General features: G+C 53.2%; 2 protein-coding genes across 13 annotated transcripts in view; one reads left to right on the top strand and one right to left on the bottom strand.

The window, feature by feature from the left end:
• Window positions 1-8,575, bottom strand: part of ASCC1 (activating signal cointegrator 1 complex subunit 1) — a 37,540-nt gene extending 28,965 nt beyond the window's left edge. For 2 of the 8 annotated variants that reach the window (XR_005627220.1, XM_039706725.1), the window contains exons 1-5: window positions 7,055-8,575; window positions 5,379-5,506; window positions 4,213-4,312; window positions 3,268-3,365; window positions 1,861-2,039 (exon numbers count right to left, since the gene is read on the bottom strand). Coding sequence is in view for 7 of the 8 variants with exons in the window: in XM_039706725.1 (XP_039562659.1) it covers window positions 1,861-2,039; window positions 3,268-3,365; window positions 4,213-4,312; window positions 5,379-5,490 (489 nt within the window). In the remaining variant the exon portion in view is untranslated. Of the gene's footprint in view, window positions 1-1,860; window positions 2,040-3,267; window positions 3,366-3,469; window positions 3,893-4,015; window positions 4,089-4,212; window positions 4,313-5,378; window positions 5,507-7,054 lie in introns of those variants that run through there. The other 6 variants (XM_039706728.1, XM_039706727.1, XM_039706726.1 and 3 more) reach the window with 5 other exon arrangements.
• ANAPC16 (anaphase promoting complex subunit 16) lies at window positions 6,382-13,138 on the top strand. Of its 5 annotated transcripts, none has more exons than XM_039706735.1 (4): window positions 6,382-6,986; window positions 8,602-8,835; window positions 10,673-10,747; window positions 12,398-12,464. In XM_039706735.1, the coding sequence occupies exons 1-3, from the start codon at window positions 6,405-6,407 to the stop codon at window positions 10,730-10,732; spliced, it is 876 nt and encodes a 291-aa protein (XP_039562669.1). In that variant the 5' UTR covers window positions 6,382-6,404; the 3' UTR covers window positions 10,733-10,747; window positions 12,398-12,464. The 5 variants fall into 5 exon arrangements, with proteins under 5 accessions (XP_039562669.1, XP_039562668.1, XP_039562672.1 ...); XM_039706734.1 differs by having other exon boundaries at window positions 6,836-6,986; window positions 8,602-8,758; window positions 12,398-13,138; XM_039706738.1 differs by having other exon boundaries at window positions 6,849-6,981; window positions 8,601-8,758; window positions 12,398-13,138.
• The last annotated feature ends 3,666 nt before the right edge of the window (window positions 13,139-16,804 follow it).

Genomic DNA, 16,804 nt, shown 5'->3' with positions numbered 1-16,804 from the left:
TGTTGTGCTGCAGGATTGAAAACACTGGAGGAGAGCACAAACAACAGCACTGCCTGCAAAGGTGGATAAACCACACATCTTAGAAATGTGACACTGAAAGGACTTAGAAAGGTCCCCAGAAGACTCATCCAACAGCAGGGCAGCCTGGAAGCCAGAGGCCAGCAGGGGGCATGGGATAGACTGAGGTGACTGCAGCAGGCAAGGCCACAGCAAGGCACCACAGAGATCCACAGCACCTGCTGGCAGACAGCTGGAGGAGGAGAAGGATCAAACACATGGAGTCCAGGATGCCAAGCCTTCAGGCAGAGCAGTGCCAGAGCTCTGGGAAGGCCAGGTGACAGGACTGTGGCAGCCATAAGCCCAGGCAGAAGGGGATAAAGGGCAAGGGAAAGCCCATGCTGACAGCAGCAGCCTCACTCCAGAGCCAATGGCACAAGCAGCCCCTACAGAGCCCTGTGCAGGTCAGCAGCCCCTCAAAGAGCTGCTGCTCTCACTGTGCCTTGCTGTGTCCCTCACAAGGACTGGAACCAGACACCAACAGAGGGAGCCAGGCCATCGCTGATGTCAGCCCGAGGTCCCAACTCTGTCCAGCCTACACCTTCCCAGGCCAACGTGTCCATCCCCCTGCCTGCAGGGCATTCCTTTAATCAAGGTGAGCTTTATTAAAGGTAGTGCTGCTGGCTAATGAGGAGAGATCATCCTCCTAGCCCAAGGGAAAGGTTTTCCAGGCATTGCACTGGCTGATCCCTGGAACTGTTGGCCAATTTCTGCTGTATTTAATGCCAGGTGATAGAAAGCTCCTAAGATGTCATGGAATTAAGCAGCTGGGACGAGAACAGGGGCTTAAATCCCGACTGCCAGGAAAGACAAGACTGCAAAGACAGCTCATTTCTGCTCTTGGAGATGAAACAACTGACGTGCAAGTGACCATGAGAACTTGAGCAAGAACTCACATCTCCCCAGATACCAGATAATTCAAACCCATGGCATGAAGACACATAAACTTCTCAAGCTGTGCTATCTGCAAGATTGTATTTTCCCCTTTGCAAGCAAAGCAAGAAGAAGTGATGGACATGAAAGTGAAGAGTATTAGCCCACAGAGCCCTGCAGTGTGTCTGTAATGCAACCTGCAGCAGCCACAGAGAGACCTCTCTCCTGCAGCAGCAACAAGGACATGGCAATTTAATAACACCATTCCTTCCCCTCAGCCCAGCCCTGTGCACTGACACACCACTTCTGTCAGCCCAGAAACACACTAAAATAAACCAGGGAATGCAGAGCTTTCCCTTAATTTTCTTCCTCATTTCCCTATGCCTAACTATTTCCTGCTCCTCCCAACACAAGATCTGAAGGCAAGTAGGAGTGCTGTCAGCACAAAGTCTCCTGGGGAAGAAGGGAAGTGATGAGATTTGCAGGATGGCATGTGCTACCCAGTCATTTCTCGCTCAGCTCTGGCAATGACACACATCTTCCTTCACTGTCAGGAGCCAAAAGGAAAGTGAAACAGAAGCAGCAGCAAATTTGTAAATTCTTACCTAATTTCATGGTTATGTAAAAAATCATATAAAATGTAGGTCCACTACATTATTTAGTGAGTTTCCTATTAAAAATAAAAATCCCAACCCTCTTTTGAACCTTAGTGAATTGTTAGTAGAGATTTTTCTAGATGGGAGGATATTTAAGTAAACCATTCCACTTTTCAGAAAATTCCACAACTGCACTCAACAAACTCACAGCAGATCCACTAACTTAAGTAAAAGGCCTATTGAAAATGCATTCTTAGGAAACAAGAGAATGCCAAAGAGCTCTCTCAATAAATGAAACAGCACTGTGCGCTCCAATCCTCATGTGGATCCCTACCTTCGAGCACTTCTCCAGCACCTCCTCCTTGAACTGCAGGAACTTCTCCTGGATGGCAGGCTGGTTGAGAGGCAAGGACAGGAAGTGTGTGAAGGGCTGCTTCTTGCGGAAGCTGTCCAGGAGCACGTCGATGCGCGTCCGCGCGGAGGTGACACCGCTGCGCTGCTGCCCCATGATCACTGCAGGCAAACACAGCAACAACAACCACCTCTCTGCTTCCCTGAAGATCCCTGCTTTTGGTCCCAGCCTCCCAAGGAAGCAGGAGGAATCAAAACTCCCAGCCATGCACTGAGAAACCTGCCAGGCTCCCTGCTTGACTTAAAATGCCCGATGTGGCCATGCTTTCCTCAGCAAAGACAGATGATGCCATCAGAAGCAACTCTCTGCTGTCCACAAAGTCAGCTCTGGGGGCCTAAAAAACACTAACTGAGAGCCCATCATTTCAGGGACCCTTCAGGTTTCTAGAGCATTATTTCAAGTTTTTAGATAGGCAGTCAGAGTGAAAATGCCATGGAAATCTATCAAGGATCAAGACTGTCTGTGTTATTTGTGCATGCACTTCAAGGCACCACACAGAGAACACTTGAGCTCAAAAGGAAAGAACAGCAAGGAGCAAAATTTCCTTGGCTTCCTATTAGTCCATGTTTTCAGCATCTCTCAACCTTCCTAACAGTCCTTCAGAGTTCTTGGGAAGAAGTCAAGACCCACTCCTTGAGAAGCACCACCATGTTCTGTGCAGCATCACAGTGGGATCCTCCCAGCATTTCCTGCTCACAGCTCTGTCACAAACATCCCTGTGCCAGTAACCTCTGGAGCATGCCCTAAGGAACCCTCCAAATACCCACTCTGGCAGAACCCACAAGGGTCAGCCCTGAGGAGCAAGCTCTCCTTTCTTTTTAAATCCCTGGAAGTGATGAGAGGGAACATATGGTACAAGAAGCCCTGCTCTCACTGTTGGGATCTAGTGACAGCACCAGAAAGTCACGAATGTCATCTCAACCCTTCTCATATTAAAGCATGTGCAGATGTTTATTTTGCACACAGACAGACAAGGCATTTCTCTGAATGCTTATTTCAGTTTCTTATTGATGGAATACTATTTCAAAAGCAAAACTAAAAAAAACCAAAAAAAACCAACACATTCCAAGTTCTCAAGCCGTTTAAGCCCAGAAGTAACTTAAAAAAAAAAAACACAAAACCAACAACCTGACACTGTTTAATAAGGATTTATACACAATAAAAATAAGCTCAGGAGAAAAGTGAAGTGACTTTCCCAGGGCCTAAAAGTGAGTCAGTGCTGTGTGAGAAGTAGGAATTAAAGGGAAAACACCTTCAGTACCCCTTCCCTGCTTAAATTGTGCTTGTGCAAGTGGAAAAAAGCACATCTATTTTGTGTATCCTACTCACCAATTTCTCCTTCCACTCCAGGCTTGGGAATGCTGATGGAGGTTCGAGTCTCTGTTTCTAGCCTCTTCTTGGTTTCCCCTTTCTTCCCAATGATGTACCTGGAGGCAGAAAGTGCAAGAGTTTCCCTCACACAGTGACTCTGGGCCACTCTCCCTCACGTGTGTCCAGAGCTGGACCCTCTGTGCTGGATGGATGCACACACCCAGCTCCATGTGGAGGCACAGAGGTGATTCCCAGGACTTTACACATGTCCAGACTGAGACAGTGCTGAGATATGGCTCAAAACTGGCTTAAGTTAAAATAAGTTGCTAGGTCCACAACAGCTCTGCCCACCACATCCTGCCACAGCCTCTGCATCAGCTGGATTATCTCTTTTCCTATTATCCCAGCTGAGCAAGAAATAAGGGCTCTTTTTCTGCTTTTTGCTTTATTCAAGGTAGTAATTTGCCAGCATCCAAATACACAATGGACCACTTTTCCTTCTCTATATTTCAGCAGAACTATCTAATAAAACTGTCAAAAATAACTAGATAAAACTTTGAACACTGCAGGTTCCTCAGTAAACAAGGGACTGGAGTCAATAGCCAATTCCAGTGGCGTGTGCTTTCTCTGAAAGCTCCCACAAACTTCCCCCTGCCAGGCTGCTCGCTCCAGTTCTTCCTCCCCTTCCTTCTCCCAGCCTCCTTGATGCTTTTATGTTCAAGGGAAGAGATGTTCAAAGACTCTCCTGGCAGCCAGCAAGCACCACCTGCTGTCCCCACCACAGGGCCGCTGAGGAGTCAAGCGAAGCCCAACTGCACTTAAAGGCATTCCCAATTTCCCCTTCCCCAGCAGAGCACACCCAGCACATCCAGCACCCACCCCAAGCTCCGAAAATAAACATTCTGTGCTCAGCCTCGTCCCCAGCTGGCTGCAAGTCAAACAACCCAAAGCACACGGGCTCACTTGTACAAGGGGCTGGGAACCTCCAGGCGGCACTGGAAGCCTCGCTCAGTCTCCTCCACCCCGAAGGCGTCGCAGGGCTCGTCCGCGCACTCACCGGGGCCTGCGGGAACACCACAGCCTCTGCAAAGCCTGCCACTGCTTTATGGAGGGCAACAGCCTCCTCCCGGCCTCCTTTCAAGGTTAAATGAAGGAAGGAATGGGCTTCTCTCTGCTGTGGATAACTGGTTTTTATTTATCACCCCACTAGCAGCTGCGGAACGCGTAACGACAGCCCCTAAATCCGGCCGGCTGGGAGGCGCGGGAAGCAGGGAGTTACAGCCCAGGTTTTTTCTCAGCTGGAGTTTGTGCCATTCCCACACGGTGGGAATGGTCTCTTCTGGCAGCTAGTTCAGAAATTTAAGGCTGCAGAAGAAGGCAGATAAAAGGTGAGGATGGTTTTGGGCTGAGGGTTCAGGACAGTGATTTGGAAAGAGATGCACCTTTCATCCGCAATGCATGGATCAAACAGAACACCCTGAAAGATCCATGGTTCCTATTCCCTTTCCAACACAAGCAGGGATGAATTTGAATGGAAAGCACCTGGTTAAAGCTCAGTGCAATCCACTGAAAGGCAGGGTGGGAGGAGAAACAGGACACAACTGCCAGATTCCCATCCGAAAAGTAACACTGGGGCTTTTCTGTGCCCACAACAACTCACACACAGCTACAGCAAACACAGGAAGAAAGACACAGGCAAACACACCAGGACAGCAAGAATTTTGTCCCCAAAGGCCAGGTCTAAAGGCACAAACACTGCAAGGACAGAGGGTCTTTAGCAAGCAGCTGCCATATCTGTAAATAAAGATGGTAAGGAAAAGAAAGAAACCTGGGAAAAACAGATCTACACAGCTCATCAGGTTTTCCCTTTTCCTGCAGTTCTTCCACAGTCAGCAGGCAAACTGAACAGTCAGCAGCACAGTCAGCCAACCCACTTGGGATAACTGGAACTGCTTCCACTTTGGGCAGCAGGATCACCAGGGACCAACACAAAGCCTTTTTCTCCCTCTTGAACCCTTCAATCCACCACATGGGCAGGTCTCTGCGCCCTCAAAGGCATCAGAGATGACTCTGAGGGCTCCCCAGGCCCCCAGTGCTGATGTTTACACCTCCTGAGCATCTCTCCTTACCTGCATAGAAGCTCTCCTCCTCCTCCTGCTGAGGGAAGGCCTGCTCTTGGATGAGGTTTTTCCGGTACACTCGGCCCCCGATCCTCACCAGGGGAGGCCGCAGCACATCCATCCTGCTCCTCCTCCTGCTGCAACAACAAGGACAGCCATGCTAGGGAAAGCTCCTTTCAGGCCAAGGAACAGCTCCTTTCAGTGCTGGCAGGGACATTAAAGCTCAGCTCATTCCAGTGCCCTGCCGTGGTTCCACTATCCCAGGCTGCTCTGATGGGGCAGCCACAGCTTCTTCTTCTCCTGCCACCCTCACAGGAGAACAATTCCTTTCTAATATTCAGTCTCAACCTCCCCTCCCTGAGCTAAAAGCTCCTCCACATGAAGTCTTCAGAAAGGCAACACCTCCTCAAGCCTTACGTGTCTCAACCAAAGAGCAATTTGATGAGAAGTCACAAGTACGTAAAGTACAATCAAGCGGAAAGAGGAAATTTAAGCAGTGTAAGCTATGTAACTCTGAAACTTACTAAAAGTCACTGTAATCTCAGTCAGTGTGACATTTCATAAGTTTCTTTGGGCTTTAGCTGGCACGGAGTTAAAAATGTTTAGAGTGGAGAGCATTTAAGGTGCTAAAACAAAGAGCCAGCAGTGTTCTGTCAGAGACTTCACATCTCCAGCATGTGAATTTCTATATTCACTGGCATGGTTCATTTAATATTGGTTGTCTCCATTTTAAACCAGCATATGTTACTCACAAAATAAAGTTTCCACCAAAAAATTAATCTTTGTCAGAAAGTTCACCTGTCCACAGCCAACAGAACAGGAAAAAAGTAGGAGCTTGCCTCAGGAGCAGCTAGCTTTTATCACAGAGTGACATCAGGTCGGGAAGGTTAATACTGCTCCCCTCAGTTCGAGCCCCGCCTTTTGAAATGACTCACAATCATCTGAACTTACACGGATAATAAAAAACACTACACTTCAATAAAAGCAGTAATTTCTGTGGCTCAAGGGACGACGTGCAGAGGCCAGCTGTGCACAATGACGGGAAAAGCCATGAAAAATCAGTCGCTGCGGCTTTTACTTCCACGCAGGGTTTTGGGGTTTTTTTGGTTTTTTTGGGGGGGAGGGGAGGTTTTTTTTAACACACTGGTGCCACAATTTCTTGACACAAGGACATCTGAAAAGCGAGCAGCGACAGCGGCGGGCAGAGCGCAGCTGGGGCTGCAGGATCCGGCTCCTGACGGCAACATCCACAGCGGCTCCGCGGGAACCAGGCAGGGCCCGCACCGCGCAAAGTCCCGGGGCACCGAGGGCACTGCAGCAACAGAACCGCTCGGCTTTACTGTGATACGGCTGCGAGAAGGCAGCGGCAGCAGCGAAGCGTCCCCACTCCCCCTAACGCCGCCGCCGCCGCCGCCGCCATTTTGTGCCCGCTCCCCTCCCCTCCCCTCCCCTCCCCTCAGGCGCCCCGCCGGAAGTGGAGCGCGCCCCGCCCCATCATGCACCGCGCGCGCGGCCACGCGCGCCGCCCGCACCGAGCCGCCGTCCCGGCTCCCGGCTGAAGGAGAGAGCGTTCGGCGCGGGACCGGGGAGCGCCGGGAGGCGGCGGAGGCCCGGGAGGTGAAGGGCGACGGCGGGAGCGCGCGGGGAGGGCGGAGGCTGCGGCGGCGCGTGGGCTGCGCACTCACCGGGAAGCGGCTCGGAGGGGCCATGGGCGGGAGGGCGGGGAGGAGGCGTGGCCTGTGTGTGGGCGTGGCAATGAGCTCACTGGGGGCGTGGTCTCGCGGGCGGGGCCCCGCCCCCGCCAAGATGGCGGCTGCTGAGGTGCCTGAGGCCTTGGCTGGCGGTTCCTGTAACAGGCCCAGGCATCGCCCTGACCTGCCGCCTCCTCTCCTCTGTGTTTGTTTAAAATAAACCCCCTGCAGCCACACTTAGGAATCTGCCGGGTCTGCGAGCCCCGGCTGGCATCGTTTCAACGCCTCGCTTGTGGGCAGGGACCCGGGCCTGAGGGTTCGCTGAGGGAGGGGTTGCTGGGTGCAGCGTAGCAAAAATAAAAGTTTGTTTTATGCAGGCGTTTTTCGTCACGGCCCGTAAGCCCCCAGCCTCCTGTGAGCTGCTGTTTTCTGCGTGGCACGCAGTAATCTTGAGTACTCTTGGGAAACTTAATTACAAGGGACAGAGGAACTGGACAAGGGGAACGGCTTCCCGCTGGCAGAGGGCAGGGTTGGGTGGGACATTGGGAAGAAATTATTCCCTGTGACTGTGCCCTGGCAGTGCCCAAGGCCAGGCTGGACAGGGCTTGGAGCAGCCTGGGATGGTGGAAGGTGTCTCTGCCCATGGCAGGGGGTGGAATGAGATGAGCTTTAAGGTCTTAAAACCCCATTTTCTCCACAAAACCCTCACATGTTTTCCATGTGTACCCTACAGAGCCTTCAGAAGTGTACTGAATACGATAACAGAAATTAATGAAATGGGCAGGATAGTTTGGAAGTGCTTTATGAGTATTTGGAGGAGCAGCAAGTGCTGTCACTGATAAGGGCCAAGTGACACCTTTTGTACTATCAGAGAGGGACATGAGGAGTTTGAATTCCTTCGTGACAAACCCAGCACCTCTTAAAAACACAGCTGAGAAGAGAGCGTGCAAAAGGCAGCTGGAATTGTGCTGCACAGGCAGATGGATCCTCAGGCACTGCCAGTTTCAGTCAGTCCAGTGTTTTAAGGGCAGAATCACGTCTGGGTGATGCAGACAGCAGCTGCTGCAGGCTCGGCACGGCGTGGCTCCCTGCAGGATGTGCTGCTGGAACTGGCAGTCCCACAGCCTTCCAGGTTTTATGAGGCAGCAGCGCTTCTGTGTTTGTGCTCCTGGAAGCAAGGAGGAAAAAAGGAAAGAAACTCCACCTTTCATGGCCCTGGGGAGCAGGACAGTGAACTCAGGCCTGCAACCTGCACCTCATTATTCTTGTGCACACTCTGGATGGATTCCCAGGGGAATTCCGAGGGGTCAGAGTGGGGGTTACCTTCAGTTTCGGGCTGTGACAGGTCTGTGCCCATCCCCACAGTGGGCACAGGCAGCTCTCCCAGACACACAGAGCAGCCTGGGCGCTCTGGGGCAGGGGGGTGGCTTCATCCTGCCCTCATCCCTCCTCGGCGGCGTGTGGCTGCTGGGAGCTCCGGGATGCCCTTCCTAACTCAGGCTCTGCTTTGTCCTAACTCAGGCTCTGCTTTGTCCCCCCGGCTGGGCCGGGGAGCCATGGCAGCCTCCTCCTCGTCCTCCTCGGCCGGTGGAGTGAGTGGCAGCTCCGTGACAGGCTCGGGGTTCAGCGTTTCGGACCTGGCGCCGCCCCGGAAGGCGCTCTTCACTTATCCCAAAGGAGCCGGGGAGATGCTGGAAGGTGATTGCTGCTGCCCCTCTCCTTCCCCGCTCCTCCTGCAGCTGCTGAACTTCGCACCCTGCTGGCAAAGGCTGGAGGTAGAAAGGAAGCACCGGGGTTTGGTTGGTCCTGCCTTTCCCACCAGTCGTTCAGGAGGAAGTGATTTTTCTGGCAGTCACCTGCTTTTTATCTCCATGACAGCACTTCAGACCAGGAAGCATCTACCTGAAAGGGAACATGACTGTGTTAATTGCTCATTGTTAGCTAATCCTTTGATGTCAGGCAGGGATTGCTGCGAGGATAGCTGAGACAGGAATATTTTTCTTGGCAGAAGTAGTAATTTTCTTGGTTTGGGTTGGATTTGACGGGGTTAGTCTAGGAGGCAGCTTGTTTCCCTGCCAGCTTGCATCTGGGTGCCCGAGCTTCATGGGGATCGTGGAAGGAGAAGCCCAGCAAGCTCTGGGGGAGGGAGGAAGGGCAGGTCCTCCAGGGTTAAACCAGTGTCTCTGTGTCTGCTCCCCTTGAACTTCCCTTGTCACCGTGGGCTGGCTGGGAGTGAGGCTGGGGTGTCCCTACGGCAGCACAGGGCAGCTGGGAGCTGATGGCTGTGCCGTTGAAGGGTTGTTTTTATTACACATTAGAGCCCATATGCCAGGCTATTGAAGTAATTATGACTAAAGGTTTGCTCACAGAACTTAACGAGCCCTCAAAACAAATTAAAGTAATGAAGCACTTCGTGTTAGCAAATAGACAGGCAGCTGTTCCTCCTGAGAGCCACTCGGCAGGACAGACAGGGAGTCAGAGGAGGGAATCCAACATTTGGGTTGGAAAAGGCCTCCAAGACCATTGAGTCCAGCCTGTGACCAATCCCCACCTTCTCAACAGCACCAGAACACTGAGTGCCTCGTCCAGTTGTTCCTTGCACACCTCCAGGGACAGTGACTCCACCACCTACCTGCACAGCCCCTTCCAATGTTTTTCCATGAAAAAATTGTTGCTGATGTCTCCACAATGTATTTGGGGCAGCACTTGTAAGGGGAAGCTCTGAGCACAGTGAAACTCCAGCTCTTCCCTGGGGTTCAGCTTTGGATTAGGTATTTCCAGAGTTTTGTCTTTGAAGCTGCTCTCCACATTGTTATGGCACAGAGCTTTAAGTGGATTGTGCTTTGGGCTGACCTCTTTTACCAGGAACACAGCAGTTCACCTGCTCTGGGTGGCAGCAGCAACCAAACCTGTCCCTGTTGCAGGAAGCTCTGGGTTGGCTTTTGAATTTCTGACACCAAAGGTGGGACACTTTCATCAGGCAGCTGCCAATGGAGAAGCTGCAGTTTCCTCTTCCAAAATTCCCACTGACTGACTGATTTTATTACTGCTTTAGCTATCTCGCTTGTCTCTAAATAAACCCATAGGTATTTTTGGGGTTTTTTAGAAGGAGGCAGTATAAACTATGTCAATGCTTGGTACACAATTAGCTATGTTTTCCAGATTGCTGTATTTCTGAGTCACTTGCATGATCAATTACTGACTTGGATGGCAAGATACACATTATTTGAAACTCTCTGGGGTTATGGTCTAAGCCCGTGGGAAATCCTAAAGCATTCTAAGGACACAAGTTGTCCCTCTGAGCCCTGAGGGAATCAGAGACTGCCATAACATTACCTGGCTTCTCCTTAACTTAACTTCTATTTAAAATGGACTGAAATTGCTTGTCAGAGAGGATGTAACAGAATTCCACCTGGGATGTCTTCCCAGGCAGCATCAGGAACCAGCCAAAGCCCTGTGCAGGGTCACAGGGGCTGCAGTCAGCACAGGGGAAAGGGTCAGAATGAGGCATGGGTGAGCCCACACCTCAAACATAAAAATAGGAGGTCAGGGGCACTGAAGGCTGCTCAGCCTCAAACTCTGGGATTCAGCCATCTCCTTTTCTGTTGACAGATGGCTCTGAGAGGTTCCTCTGCGAGTCTGTGTTCAGCTTTCAGGTTGCATCAACATTAAAGCAAGTGAAGCACGGTAAGCGCCGGCCGCGTGTGGCTCGGGGAAGGCGGCGGGGGCAAAGCCTGACCTGCTCGGGGGTGTCAGCCACAAGAAAGCAGAGTGAGCACTAAGTCAGGCCACCGCTGAGTCCTTTTGCAAGCCCTATGCAAAGTGCTGGGAGCCCACAGAGGCGGGGTGGGAACGGGCTTGTTTTTCCATGGCTGTGTGGCAGCTCAAGGTGAGGCGGGAGGTTCTGAGCAGGAAACGCCCACGCTCTGATCTCTGACAGCGCTGACTGGCTCTCTGGCCTGGGGCACAGGGACGCTCCATTCCACCTTTGTTTCTCTGCTGAGCCCTTGTGGCCCTGGCAGGGTCAGGTGAGGTTTCCAGAGTCACTCGGGAGGCGGCCACGCGTGGCGTGGCGTGACAGGGCTGAGTACACTCCGTGCCTCCCCAGGGAACAGCCTGATGTCCTGTTTGAACCTCTGCTTCGCTGCCAGGCTCTTTGCCCTCACCCAGGTGCCTGTGACCCAGCCGTGGGCTCGGCTGCGTCACAGCTTTGGTTCTCACAGAGCCCAGCAGCAGATCCTGTCTGCTGCTTGAGGGTCACATCCTTTCTGGTCCCCGCCTCTGGTCAGCCAGAATGGTACTTCCACCTGTTGTCTCTGAGTGGAGAGGTTTCCTGTCCTCCTCCCGTTGGGGGGGTGTGCAGCAGCTTGCAAGGCCATGCACCAGAAAGCAAAGCTGACCTCCAGAGCCATTGTTTCCAGAGCTCTGCTGTGGCTGTAGCTGCCAGGGGCTGCTGCACCGCCTGGCACCCCAATAGACACCAGCCTTTGGAACTGTGGAGCACCTCCCTGTTTTCTCCCTGTAAGAAAGGTGGAGGGCTTAAAAAAAAAGATCGAGGTCATCATTTTTTGGCTTGTTTGTTTGACAGTTTCCAAAAGGGTGCAGGAGGTGGAGTGAGAACAGTCCCTCTTAAAGCACCCACTGCTGCAGTCAGCATAAATCACACACAGTTTATGTTACGCCTCTTGCTAGCCCTGGGCCGTCTCTCCAAGAGGCTGCAGTGAGCTTACAGCGCTGTTAGACTTCCAGCAGAGCTGGGAGAAGGGATGTTCCCATCTCTGCACCACTGCACACATCTAACTGAAAATGGACCCTGTGTGCCCGACACGCGACTGGTTATAAATAAACCCGAGAGGAAGATGTTGTCTGGGGACCTTCCTCTCATTAGCAGGCTCTGCTTGCAGAGCCTCTCTGCCACACTCATCCAGGTCCTCCTCCAAGGACCTTCATCAAGAGCACAGTTCCTCCTGCTGCACCCAGCTCTACCGTGGGCTGACCAAGCCCTCTCTGAACTTCTCTGTTCTTCTGCACTATAAATATTTATGCTTCATGAAATGAGCTGCATCCTGTTTTCACCCCCTACACTAATGGGCATGATGTTTCCCTGTTAGGACTTGAATGTACGTGGCACGGGCAGGGATGGGTAAACACACTGTGGGGCAGAAAAGCCTGTCCCTGCTTTCTCCTCGCTGTTTGCACAGAGTGGGTTTGAATTCAAATGAGCTCCGTGGGTTTTATTCTGCCCTGCTCCCCACTGACAGCTGGGAATTTGCATCTAATTGAAAGGTTTAATTGCACTGCCATTGCAAACCACAGTTACCTTTGAACTCCTCACAGATCAACAAGTCGCAAGGATGGAAAAACTTGCCGGTCTGGTGGAAGAGCTGGAGGCAGATGAGTGGAGGTACAAGCCAATAGAGCAGCTCCTGGGATTCACTCCCTCCTCAGGCTGAGCGTGTCTGGATTGCTGCTGTCAGGGAGCAGAAGAAGAACGTTCCCTGGCCCAGCTTCAAAACACCCCCCATTTATCAGATGCTGACAGCTGCATCAGCAGGATGGGGCTTTGGGTTTTTTTGAGAGTGGGGATCCCCCGTAAAGCTGCCAATAAACAGAAATGACGAGATTCTGTAGGTCCTTACAGGCTGGCAGGGCTTGGTTTCTGTAACTTAGAAGGCAGGATCAGCTGCACAGCCCCTGGGTAATCCCTGTGTTGTTTACAGAGGGGGGCACACGGGCAGTGTGGCTGCGGGGAGGGCGACCTCGTAACTCGGCCCGGGTTCCCGCTGGAGCGCAGCCGGAGCGCTGGGTGAGCGGGGAAACCCTCTGGAGCCAATGCCAGAAGCACTCCTCAGCCCCTGCCGTCGTTCTGGGGGACGGACACAAACTGTCCCAGGGCTGGGTGAGGGGCCAAGAGGTGTCACCTCCTCCAGCAGTGCCTCGGCCATTGCCCGAGCTGTTCCCTCTTCATCGCTGTTTCTGTGGTAGCGCTGGCTGGACACTGCTCTGTCTTACATTACCCTGAAACTTTGTTCTGTATTAGATTTCTCGGTGACAATAAAATAACTCTGAAACCCTTTATCTGGTCTGATGAGGAAAGAATCAGCTGTTTGGGAGTTAAGGAGGTGTAGTGAAGCTCAGAGGCAGATCGACTGTCATGATGGTAGACTGAAGTTCAATGTGAGAGGAACCAAACCATGCTCAAAAGTGGCTGGATTTAAGTCAGATTTTAATCCTGGTTTAACTCAGGCAGAAGAGAAGACCCTGGTTTAAACCCATCCATTTAAATCATCTTGTTTTTCAGTTGTACTTCACTTCTGTTCTTGGAGGGAACTGGATTTCCATGTTCTGGCATAATCACTTCAACATGTTGATTTTCCACGGATGAGAGCCTTCGCCCCATGGCTCTGCTGGCCAGCAGGGGGTAGGAGCAGCACCGTATGCAAGCAATTATTTGATTTACTGCTCCAGATGCCTAATTTTTCCATTTTCAACATCTTTCTTACGACATTATTGTATTTTTTACTCACTTTTTCAGCCCAGCCACATCTGCATTGAAACAGATTAACTGGGATTCATTCCCATTTTAGATCACCAGCAATTAGCTAAAACTGAGGGGGAAAAGTATACAGCCACCTTCTGTGTTTGTTGCTGTGAATAGATCAGTTCCAGTGCCAGAGTCAGCTCTGGGCCATCCAGAGCCCCACGCTGCCTGAGCCGCAGGTGAAGCCGCAATTCCAGCTCCGTGGAAATTCACCGCACGGCTGCCGGAGCGGCGCAGGGGCGTTCTCACGTAGGGCTGCAGCTCAGCTGAGACTGTCCCACGCTGGCCGCCCCGGCCACGGCCCCAGCCCGGAAAACCTCCTCCCCAGCCTTGGAGGGCTGCCAGGCCCTGCTCTGCGGGGGCCTCCTGCACAGTCAGCGGCTCCAAACGTGACGGCAGGCGGGATTCAAACTGCAGCCCAGATGGGCTTGCTCGAGAAAGAAGGGAGCGCTTCAGCCCTCCACTTTTTTGTTTGCTTGCTGGCATCTGTTTTTAATCCTGCTCACTCCAGCCATCTACATCTACCTTGGCCAAACCTGCCAAAAATCCTCACCCCATATCATTGTGGGGTTTGGGAATGGAGCAGTAGATCCCCTAAACTCCCTCGCTTACACCCAGTAACCCCTGCTCGCTGACCCAGCACAATCAGCCACAGAAAAAGCTTTTCCTTTTCACTGCTCAACTTGGGAAATTTTTACACCCTGCCAGCTCTCCTGGGATGCCAGGGGCTCGGCACCTGCAGCTCTGCCCAGGGGATGCAGTGCCCAAGCATTGCCCAGACTTCCCCGTCCAGATCCAGAGCACGGCGGGGCTGAGATTTATCCCCCTCGCCCTCCTCCCACTGCTTGTTTTCCAGCAGTTTCTTGTGCTGGGACAGAGCAGGAGCAGGGAACGTCCCCAGCTCTGTGCTGTACATGGTGTGTTTGTATGTGTGCCCAGCACCAAAATAGACACATGTGTGAGAGCCATTGAGAGGAAGTGAAAAGTTCACCCTGTACAGTACTACGAATGCAAAAACATGTTGTTGGCCGTTCCCTCCTCCCGCTCAGTAAACACTTTATGTAAGGCGGGGAGAACTGGAGGGATCCGTACGGGCAAAAACCTTCCACGCTCCCCCTCCTCCAAACCCAGGTTTTCCCTGGCAGCTGGAAATTCCCAAACCAACCTATTTCCTGCTTTGCAGATCAGTGGGGCTGCGCCAGCGGTGGGTATTTCTCCTTGGGGTGTGGAAGCCCCACGTCCCCCTCGCCCCGGGAGCTCAAGGGGCTGTTCAGCTGGGCGCGGAGCGCAGGGGGGAGGGAGCCCGGCAGCTGCCAGAAAAAGTTGATGAGGGGAGGGGAGGGAAAATAAAAAAAGAGCCGAACAAAGAGCCTCGTTCAGAGCTGCTGTTGGTTTTCCTGTGGGTGCTCGCGGCAGAACGTTATGTACCGGCACAGGCCCCGCTCACACCTCCCCTCCCCGGCTCCTCGCCGCTGGCCACGGCCCCAGCGCTGGCCACGGCGCCAAGGCACGCGCTCGCCTGGCTGCCCGGGCAGGCCGCCCGCCGCCGAGCGCCTCTCCCAGCATCCAGGGTGCAGCGTGTGGGGCAGCACCCCCAGAAACACCTCTGCCATCTTTTCCCCCAGAAGCACCCAAGGCCAGAGAGGTTTCATGGCCCACACCCTGCGAGCGACACGCTGCCGACCCGGCGCTCGACCCGGCGCTTGGCATCCCCGCTGCCAAAACCTGTCCGGCGCCCTCGTGGATGCACGTTCCCGCTTCCTCCGCCCCGCTCCTGCAGCTGCCTGTCCCAGGGGCGAGAGACGGGCCCGCGAGGTTTGGCTGTGGCACAGACCTGCCCGGCCGGCGGCACGCCGGGACCTGCCACGGCGTCCCACGCAGCCAAAGCTCACCTGTCAGAGCTGGCCGCGGGCTCGGGAGATGCAGGGTCACCCCTGTGTGCTGTCACCCCCAGCCACAGCCAGGCACCCGGTGTGAAGGACACCCACCCCAGCAGGCACTTAGGGGGCACAGAAAGAACCATGGCCTCAGCCCCTCTGTTACTGGGACACAAAGGATGCCAGCGGTGTCCGTGCCAGCCCGATGTGTAAATTTACCTAAGAGCAACTTTTTTGGCTACTGGGAAAAAAACATGAAGCCAGGGACTCCTCCACAGCAGTAGCCCATGGGGCAGGAATTTGCTCCCCGCCGTAGAGGGGCACAGTTTGCACCGGACGTGAGCCAGAGCACTCGCTGAGCCCCTCAGTACATCTCCTCCCTTCCTCCTCCTCTTCCTCCTCCTCCTCCTTGTTCCCAGCCCCCTCCCCCTGCAGGCTGCAAAAGCGCTGAGCTCAGCACATGGCGGGCAGGGGCCCGGCCAAGGACCCTCCCCAGTGCCAGCCGCTCCCCCCGGCTCCTGCTTAACCCTTCCAGGCTGGAAATCAGAGCGATGGAGTCAGTCTCATCCCAGGCGGGGGCAGGCACAGCCGGCTGGGAACAGCCTGTCCACAAAGCCTCGATCTCTGCTCTCCCAGAAAGGACAGCGGGTCAGGGGGAAAGACACGCCGCTGCTCCACAGAAACCACGCTGCCTTTACTGCCAGCAGCAGGACCAGGGGAGGGGAAGTGCATGGATTACCAACACTAAAACTTTGCTTCCCAGCCCAAAACCATTCCTAGAGGCCCTGCTGCAGAGGAGTGGCCTGGATCTCAGCTGCTTTTGGGAAGCAGAAGGAGCTGCCAGCCCCACATCGCCTCCCCTCCCAGCTGGATGATTTTGTTGCAGGGATCAAAAATTGCATTTCCCTTTAAAACTTGCCATCGCACCAGAGCTGCTTGCTCTGCTGCCTACCAGGAGATGTTATGGCAAAGAAAGAAAAATATTTATGCTTGGCTCTAGAATTCCAGCTTATTTTTAGCAAGGCGCCTTCCCTGTGGTCCTTTACCTCTTTTTTTGTTTATTTGCTGCTTCCCCCCTGTTTTGACCCCCCAAACCAGCAGATCCTCATCTATTTTCAGCCTCAGTGACTTGGTGGCTGTGGGAAGAAATAACCCACGAGATACATTTTGTGAAAAACAGGATCCCAAGCACCATCCCGCTGAGTGTGCAAATATTGGGGCGTATTTTTAACAGCTGGGGGTTGGGGGATTGTTAATTTTTTGTCCCAAAAACCGACGGAGTATCTCTGCAAGCTGCAGGCACAGGCCAGGACTTGTTCCCAGCTC

The sequence above is a fragment of the Passer montanus genome, unplaced genomic scaffold, assembly GCF_014805655.1.
Source record: "Passer montanus isolate IOZ18808 unplaced genomic scaffold, ASM1480565v1 scaffold196, whole genome shotgun sequence".
Classification (NCBI taxonomy): Eukaryota; Metazoa; Chordata; class Aves; order Passeriformes; family Passeridae; genus Passer; species Passer montanus.
This window is presented reverse-complemented; position numbering and strand designations above follow the sequence as displayed.

Coding starts and splice junctions, on each gene's coding strand:
- ANAPC16 (XM_039706735.1), top strand. CDS start 6,405: ATGACGGGAAAAGCCATGAAAAATCAGTCGCTGCGGCTTTTACTTCCA. Junction 6,987..8,601: donor AGGCGGCGGAGGCCCGGGAG/GTGAAGGGCGAC, acceptor TTGTCCCCCCGG/CTGGGCCGGGGAGCCATGGC. Junction 8,836..10,672: donor CCTGCTGGCAAAGGCTGGAG/GTAGAAAGGAAG, acceptor TTCTGTTGACAG/ATGGCTCTGAGAGGTTCCTC.